At 33.9% G+C, this 9,111-nt stretch overlaps 1 protein-coding gene across 1 annotated transcript; it reads left to right on the forward strand.

Annotated features, from left to right (window-relative positions):
• The first annotated feature begins 930 nt into the window (after positions 1–930).
• Positions 931–3,969, forward strand: pane1 (proliferation associated nuclear element). Its single transcript, XM_051109161.1, has 6 exons — positions 931–1,135; positions 1,216–1,295; positions 2,351–2,449; positions 2,525–2,604; positions 3,303–3,394; positions 3,480–3,969. The coding sequence occupies exons 1-6, from the start codon at positions 1,079–1,081 to the stop codon at positions 3,621–3,623; spliced, it is 552 nt and encodes a 183-aa protein (XP_050965118.1). The 5' UTR covers positions 931–1,078; the 3' UTR covers positions 3,624–3,969.
• Positions 3,970–9,111: the final 5,142 nt, after the last annotated feature.

A 9,111-nucleotide genomic window follows, 5' to 3' on the forward strand; every position in this document is an offset into this window, starting at 1 on the left:
TTCAACCATAATTGTGACCCTGGACCACAAAATCAGTCTTACATTGCACGGGTATATTTGTAGCAATAGCCAAAAATACATTGGATGGGTCAAATTTATCAATTTTTCTTTCATGCCAAATATCATTAGGATATTAAGTAAAGATCATGTTCCATGAAGATATTTGGTAAATTTCCCACCGTAAATATGTCAAAACTTAATTTTTGATTAGTAATATGCATTGCTAAGAACTTCATTTGGACAACTTTAAAAGCAATTTTCTCAGTATTTTGATTTTTTTGCACCATCAGATTCCAGGTTTGCAAATAGTTGTATCTCTACCAAATATTGTCCTTTTCTAACAAACCATACATCAATGGAAAGTTTATTTAATCAGCATTCAGATGTATAAATCTCAATTTTTAGAAATTTACACTTATGACTGGTTTTGTGGTCCAGGGTCACAATTTTATAAAGCTATGAAAATACTTTTTGTGCTCACAAAACAACGCCTTTATTCAACAATTCTTATTAATTTGTCTTCCGAAGATGAACGATAGTCTTACTGGTTTGGAATAACATGAGGGTGAGTAATAATTGACAGAATTTTCATCTTTTGGTTGAACTAAGGGTTAGATCTGATAGAAATCGCTTTTTAATTGCAGGTTACCTTATTTACAGTATCTGATATGGCTGCTAACTTCTATCAAAGAAAGCTAACTTTGAGGCTAATGTCATATTATTAATATATAAACAAGTGATACGGACCTAGCGGGAAAAAAATAAATAAATATTGATGTAAATATTTTTTCACTTTAATAAAACCCGTGTTTTTGTCGACCTTTTAGGATAAATGTTGCAAGGAAAAAAATCAAACAAAAAAAAAAAAGACTGAATATGATTGTGAGGCGGTTTCTGTACGCGGGAGGGCAGCAGTGCGCTCACTATGGCGGGGTCGCGCTGTGTGACGTAACGTGCGTCATCTTTGAAAATAAGCGGGAGGAGGAAGCTTTGAGGGAATAACGAGTTTTCGCTGCTTTTCTCGATAAAACATACAAACAAATAATTAAAACGCAACTCATTTCTGATATATCTCTTCATGGCGCTCCTGACACCGTACAGTAAGGTCCCGGAGCTCAACACTGCTACTGTACTCGTGAGTAAAGCGCGTCAGCTCATATCAGCCTAACAAAACAATACAAAAGTAGTTTAATGTTTTTATGTTTATCTTAATAGTTGGTCGAAAATGAGGAGGAGCTGCAGTCCAAACTAGCCAACGCCATAGTCCAATATGAAAAAGATTTCAACGTCAACGTGTGAGTGTCAAAATATGTTTATTACATATACACTACCTGTCAAAAGTTTTTGAACAGTAATTTTTTTGAACACATTTTTTTAAGAAGCCTCTTCTGCTCACCAAGCCTGCATTTATTTGATCCAAAGTACAGCAAAACAGTAAAACTGCGAAATATTTTGTACTAAGTACTAACTCTTTTCTATCTGAATATATTTTACAACGTAATTTATACCTGTGAGGCTGAATTTTTTGTATCATCACTCCAGTCACGTGATCCTTCAGAATTATTCTAGTTGCTGCTCAAAAACGTTTGTTATTATGTTAAAAACAGCTGAGTAGAATTTTTTTCAGGTTTCTTTGATGAATAGAAAGTTCAGAACAGCGTTTATCTGAAATAGAAGTTGTTTGTAACATCACAAATGTCTTTATCATCACTTTTGATCAATTTAAAGCATCCTTGCTAAAAAAGTATTCATTTGTTTAATTTCTTCCCCCCAAGTTTTTGAATGGTATATTGTATAAGGTTACAAAAGCTTTTTATTTCAGATAAATACTGATCTTTGGATCTTTCTATTCATCAAAGAATCCTAAAAAAATGGCCTCAGCTGTTTTAAATATTGATGATGATAATAATAAATGTTTCTTGAACTAAATCAGCATATCGGAATGATTTCTGAAGGATCATGTGACACTGAAGACTGGAGTAATGATGCTAAAAATTCAGCTTTGATCACAGAAATAAATTACAATTTAAAATATCTTCAAATAGAAAGCAGTTATTTTAAACTGTAAAAATTATTTCATAATGTTGTTTTTGCTGTATTTTGGATCAAATAAATGCAGGCTTGGTGAGCAGAAACTTCTTTTTTAAAAAAAAGACTATTGACTGGTAGTGTATGGTTTGTCTGTTTGTTGTTTATTATTATAAATAATAATAACAACAGTTATTAATCAGAACTATTTTTTATGTTTAAATCAGGTTGTATAGGACTATAATTATTATATGAAAGATATGATTATGAAACAACTGTATTTCGTGTATAAGTGTGTATAAACGTTCCTGATGTCTTTCAGACGACTGGCCAGAAAACTCCCTCTGCCCGTTGAGAACAAGGAAACCCGTCCTCGTATTGATTTAATAGTGTTTATAGTGAATCTGCTGTCAGAGCGCAGGTAAACTGATATCTTTGATCTCATTGGCTATGAGTGCACAGACTCCCATTCATTCTTTCTCTCTCTCTCTCTCAGTCTGCAGTCAGTGGAAAGCTCTCTCGCTCATCTGCACTCAGACTGCTTCTTGGGGAAAGTGTGTTTCCTGGTCACCGATGGTGAGCGAGAGCTTTACTCAACAATTATAAATGTGCAAACACTTATTTTTGTCTAATTAGTTTTTCACCAAAAAAAAAAAAAAAAGAATAGTACTTGTGGGAAATGCGTTTAAAGTCGCATACGCTTGCAAAAGTTGAAACGGGTTGCCTTTCAATTACTTTTTTTTTTTATTTGCTAATGATAAAACACAATTCAATGTTTTAATTAGTTTTCACATGAGTCTGATTTTGGCAAGAATTTTTATAAAATAAATAAGAAATAAAATGATTTGTATTACATTTGGTTTGACCTTGAGATGGACATTTTGGACATGGACAGCTCTGCTCAACAGAGCTGCATTTGTTTGATCAAAAATACACAAAAAATTTTGATATAGTTTTATAATTTAGAAGAACTGTTTTCTTTCACTTCATATATTTGTTAAAATCATGATACAGTTTTATTTTCAGGATTTATTGATGAATAGACAGTTCAAAAGAACCTTGTTTATTTAAAATAGAAACTTTCATAACGTTATAAATGTCTTTATAGTCGCTTTTGAGCAATTTAACACATCCTTGCTGAATAAAAGCAGTAAGATTCGTGGAAAATAAACCTTACTGACCCCAGACATTTTACCTGCTTTCTGAATGATCGTTCTGTCAATGATTGTCAGAAGTATTTGTGGGGTCAGTGTGTTTTACGTGTGTGTCTGCAGCTCGCTGCGGCTCTCACACTCAGGAGCGTTTGGTCAGCGTAAGAAAACTCGCTGCCTCACATCAGTGTCCCGTCATCTGCGCTGAGCACAGGGTAAACGCACGCACACTCACTGTGAGTTCACACACGGTCACATCAGGCAGACGTGTGTTACGGCACATTACTCTCTGTCTTTCAGACGGCAGATGGCGTGAACGCAGCAGCCGTGCGCCTCCTCAACATTCTGAAGGTGACCGCGGGAATGTCGCCCATAGCAACCACCGCCCTCTACCTGTCCTCTCTGACCCGCTGCTCGGTGACCTCTGACCTTGAAGAGGACTAACCTCCAATAAGATCAGTTAGGGACTCCATTAAGACTCGCTTCATTACTTTGAATTTCCACACAGGAAACACAAGTTGCAGATAGTCACACTGGACCGCAGATTAGTTCAGGTGGGTCCGACTGTTATTTTAACGGGAGTGTCTGTGAATTTTACCTTCCCATGGAACTTTATTAGCTGCTTTGTGTTTTTACGGCTGTCTGTCACATATGTTCAACTCTTGTACTGAATTAGTAAAACATCCAAACAGCAGGGGGAGCCGTTGGGCAGCGAATGAATTGCTCATAACATATTCCCCAAATAATGATCCCTCTACAGTATTTATAAATAAAAGAATTGAATTTTTAACCAGATGACTAATTTTATCTGCTATTGATGAATGAATGCTGTTTTGACATATACCTACTGACATATTTTTTGCACACGCACACATTTTATTATTATTTTGTCTTACTGTTTTTATTTTTCCCATGTTGTTATTTCATAGTTTTAATCACTGTATTATTATTCTAAAATAATACAACGTACTGAGTAAATAATTAAAATTATTTATAGTTTTTAAAATATATTTAATTATAATTATACAATTATTTAATATATATTTAAATAGGATTTTGACTTATTTACAATAGTTAACCTGTAAATCAATATTGTTCTTGCCCTGTAATCCAATAATTATTTTAGCAAAATGCTTCTATGGATAGGGATGTCTTGCAGAATTATTCCTGATGTTTTTACAGCTAAAAAAAGTTAAACAATACGTCTATTTGTTATACTATTTTATAGTTTTAGAAATAGTTTTAATTATAATTGTAAAATAATACTAAAGAATGAGTAAATATGATTACATACATTTAATAATTCAAAATAATTAAGGTATTAATTATAATTATAAAATTATTTAATATATATTTAAATAATGTTTTGACTTATTTATAATAATTATGTTAACAAAAATACTTCTATGGATAGGGATGTATTACAGCATTATTCCTGATCCTGATGTTTTTACAGCTAAAAAAGTTAAACAATACAGTTATATATGTGTGTGTTAGTGTGTGTACTTTATATATTTATTGATTTATATTGTTTACATATATTTGCTACAATACTAGTAAAAAATTTGGATGACCTTGGTGTTTTTTTTTTTGTTTTTTTTTTCTTTTTTTTTTTACTATTATTTTGTTTTATTTTTATTTATTTTTTCATGTTGTGTTATTTCATAGTTTTAATGACTTCATTTTTCTAAAATAATACTAAAGAATGAGTAAATTTGTGGAAAGTTGTGAAATTTGGCACACTGATAGAGGACAGTCCCATCATTGACCACAGCAAATTCGGAGTCTCTAACTCAAACTCTTTAGCGCCACCACCTGTCCAAATTTTCAATAATTTTATGCTAATAACTTTTGAACCATAAGCCTCTGAATCCTTGGCTCATGCCGAGTCGAATGAAGTCCAAAATTCAAAAATTGTAAGGTTTCGTTTTTTTTCTAGAAATTTTTGTTCTTAAAACCTACTTTTTCGAACTCGTCCTAGACGGTTTGTCTGATTTTCACCAAAATTGGCTCAGATCATCTTCAGACCATGCTGGCAAAAAGTTATGGAATTCAAGTTGATTAGTCAAACCGTTTTCAAATAACGCGCTATTGATTTCTACGAAAAGCACGCAAAAATGGTTGTAAGGCTATATCTCTGAAACGGTTTGGCATATTGAGGCCAAACTCGGTGTGTGTCATAACTAGTATGACTTGAGGCTACCTGCAGTGTTTCGGCACAGTGCCACCTAGTGGTCAGGAGATATGAAAAATGGGTATTTTTGCTTATAACTTCTGAATAGTTAAGCCAAAAATCATGAAACCGGTCTCTTTAGATTTGGTGCATCATGCCGAGTCAAACCACATCCAATTTTCCCATGTCAGCCAATTTGGCTGTCGGCCATATTGAATTTTGTCCAAAAATGCTATATTTTACAAACGCATTGACGTATTGTTACGAAACTCGGCATGTGTCTTCGGCACCATGCCCTGACAGTACTCAAAAAGTTTGGGGGCAGCGCCACCTTGTGGTCAAAAGTTATAAAGAAATTTACAAAAATGCTAATAACATCTGCTTACATTAGCCTATTATAATGAAACTGATCTCAATAGATTCGCTGGGTCAAGCCGAGAACATGATACCCATTATGCCAATATTGGCCGAACATCCTGTCCGCCATTTTGATTAATGTTGAAAACCTACTTTTTCGAACTCCTCCTAGACCGTTTGTCCGATTTCCATCAAATTTGACTCATCTTCATCATCTTCAGACCATGCTGACAAAAAGTTATGGATTTCGTGTCGATATATGAAACCGTTTTCGTTTAGCGCATCAACAAATTTGCTGGAAAGATGCCAAACTACATCTGAGGCTGTATCTCTGCAAAGCTTTGACATATTGACACCAAATTTTATATGTGCCATTGTCACATCACACTGACCACGCCACATCAATTTGGTAACAGCGCCACCTATTGGTCAGAAGTAATACACCATTCATTAAACATTAATAATGAAATTTTCAAAAATGCTAATAACTTCTGATTGCATTAGCCTATTGTAATAAAACTGGTGTCAAAATATTCCTTGGGTCATGCCGACAACATGCATACCAAATATACCACACTTCGCTGAACTTTCTTTTCCGCCCTTTTGATTAATGTACAAAACCTACTTTTTCGAACTCCTTCTAGACCGCTTGTCCAATTTTCACTAAATTTGGCTCAAATCATCTTCAGAAGGTGCTGACTCAAAGTTATGGATTTCGTGTCGATAGACAAAACCGTTTTCGTACAGCGTCACTACACATTTGAGGCATAATGGCAAAATGACTCTAAGGCTGTATCTCCGGAAATATTTGACATAATGACACCAAACTTTGTGTGTGTCATTTTCATTTCACACAGAACACATCACATCAATTTGAAAACAGCACCACCTATTGGTCAAAAGTGATAAGCCATTAAATTGTATTACTACTATCATCCTAAAATGACTTTAGTTACTCATTGTTACAGTCGGTCTGTTGCTCCTTGCCATGCTTAGCTCCTCATTCTGCCTCTGTTGTGCTTGGCCCTGCAATTGCTACTTGCAGCTATATTTCCTGATGTTTTTACAGCTAAAAAAGTTAAACAATACAGATATACATGTGTGTTAGTGTGTGTACTTTGTTTTTATTGATTTATATTGTTTACATATATTTGCTACAATACTAGTAAAAAGTTTGGATGACTTTTTCTTTTTTGTTATTATTATTATTTTTTTTGTTTTGTTTTTTCCATGTTGTGTTATTTCGTAGTTTTAATGACTTAATTATTCTAAAATAATACTAAAGAATGAGTAAATATTTAATATATTTAATTATAATTATAAAATTATTTAATATATGTTTAAATAAAATTTTGACTTATTTACAATAGTGAACCTTTGCCTTTACCTTGTTCTTTTTACGGCAAAAACGTTAAACAGTAACTAAATGTGCATCTGTTCCAGTGTTATTTTAGATACTATTGTAGTTTTTATTAATAGTTGCACATATGAGAAACTATTCGGACCACAAGACTTTATTTAGATTTTTTTTTTTTTTTTTTTTTTTGCACCCTCGGATTCCAGATTTTCATATAGCTGTATCTCGGCCTTAACAAATATCATATATCAATGAAAGCTTATTTATTCAGCTTTCAGATTAAGTATAAATCTCAATTTCAGAATATTGACCCTTCTGACTGGTTTTGTGGTCCATGGTTACATATATCTCTCTTCTGTTTTCATCTTAATTTAGTCTGAAGCTTTAGTAATTTTGTTGTGTTTAAGTCATTTTTATTTGTTTGTCTTTTTGTGTATCTCGTTTTTTATTTATTTTTTTTAGTTATTTTAAAATGTTAAGTTAAAATAAGTTTGTACCATTTTTTTTATATTTAAAAAAATATTATATTTCAGTTCATGTTTATTTAATTTCAAGTAACAAAAATGGTTTTAGTTACCTGTAATAACCTTGTTCTCATATGAATAAGGGCGTTTGGTGCACTACAGTAACCTCATCCCAGAATTCTCTGTATTCCCCCAGACTCTTTTGCGTTTCTATGACAACCTCACCTGTTGCAAACCAATCCTATCGGTAACTCGAGTCCTGAATAATGGACGTTCTTTGCGAAGAAATGACAAAAAGGCTTTCTGGCGTCTTACCTGTGCTACAGTCTCTCTCTATCTCTCTCTCTCATTCACCCAACCTTTCCGTTGGCTCCCTCGTGACTGACCTCATTCAACAATCTCCTCGCTGACCACTTCACACACGGGGTCACAGTCCAGATATCCTCTCACCCCACTGACACACAGAGTGCTTCGACTGTCACGAAGAGGCCATCGCAGTCTAATTTTAGCGTCTTTCTATTGTTCTTGTAATAGACACTTTTAATGCCGTCCATGCATTGGACTATGGTATTTACAACCTTTAGGAAAAATATTCCATATTTGCCTTTGACTTTAAGTCAGTAAAGTACCAAATTATAGCTCTGCTAAACTCATGAGGTTACACACAGAACGAGCAGACTGAGACACTGCTTTAGTTCATTCTCAGTGGCTTTGTGTGATATTGTTCCATGATCTGCTCTGCTGGCGTCTATTAGAGTCCTTCACAAACACATCTACAGTTCAGCCGTCCCTCCAGAGACCTGCCTTTGTCCCACTCAACATTCTGTTACTGAATAATGCAGTGAGTGTGTGTGTGTGTGTTCACATGCTGAGAGACTGGCAGAGCAGACTGCGTTTCTCCTAGCACGTACTACTTTCACGTACATTCCTGCCCTTATTTATGGGCAGGTAAAGTGCATCTTGCTAAATCAAGCATCACTGCTGGTATTGCTCACTGATCTGAACAAGTCCCTAACTGTAAGTGTTAAACACTTACAAGTAAAATCTTGTGTCTTGATGAGGAAAGATGTGCTATTATTTTGATCAAAACAACAGATATTGTGATAAGCGTTGGGTCAACTGAGTTCGAGGTGTTTGTTAATGTCAATAAGGTTTATCAGTTAACATGAACTAAGAATGAGCAATACTTCTGCAGCATTTATTAATCTTAATGTTAATTTCAGCATTTACTAATGCATTTTTAAAATCACAAGTTGTGTTTGTTAACATTAGTTAATGCACACTGAGCTAACATGAACTAACGATGAATGACTGTATTTTTAACTAAGATTAACAAAGATGAATAAATAGTATAATAAATGTATTGTTCATTTATGTTAGTTCATACATTAACTAATGTTACCAAATGACACCTTATTGTAAAGTGGTACCATGTGTTTTTATCCTATGTTGTTACTTTTTCTTTATCCTTTAAGTTGCACATGACGTGGATTAGCCTGTACTCTGAATAATTCCTGCATCCAAAATGTCAGAGTCTAAATTCACTTGATACTCTGAGCACCTGGTAACTGCAAAGCAGCA

The sequence above is a fragment of the Labeo rohita genome, chromosome 1, assembly GCF_022985175.1.
Source record: "Labeo rohita strain BAU-BD-2019 chromosome 1, IGBB_LRoh.1.0, whole genome shotgun sequence".
NCBI classification, from domain to species: Eukaryota; Metazoa; Chordata; class Actinopteri; order Cypriniformes; family Cyprinidae; genus Labeo; species Labeo rohita.

What these genes read in the sequence shown, in the direction of transcription:
- pane1 (XM_051109161.1), top strand. Translation starts at nt 1,079, where the DNA reads ATGGCGCTCCTGACACCGTACAGTAAGGTCCCGGAGCTCAACACTGCT. An exon ending in AAAGATTTCAACGTCAACGT is followed by an intron (nt 1,296 to 2,350) that starts GTGAGTGTCAAA and finishes GATGTCTTTCAG; the next exon opens with ACGACTGGCCAGAAAACTCC. An exon ending in AATCTGCTGTCAGAGCGCAG is followed by an intron (nt 2,450 to 2,524) that starts GTAAACTGATAT and finishes TCTCTCTCTCAG; the next exon opens with TCTGCAGTCAGTGGAAAGCT.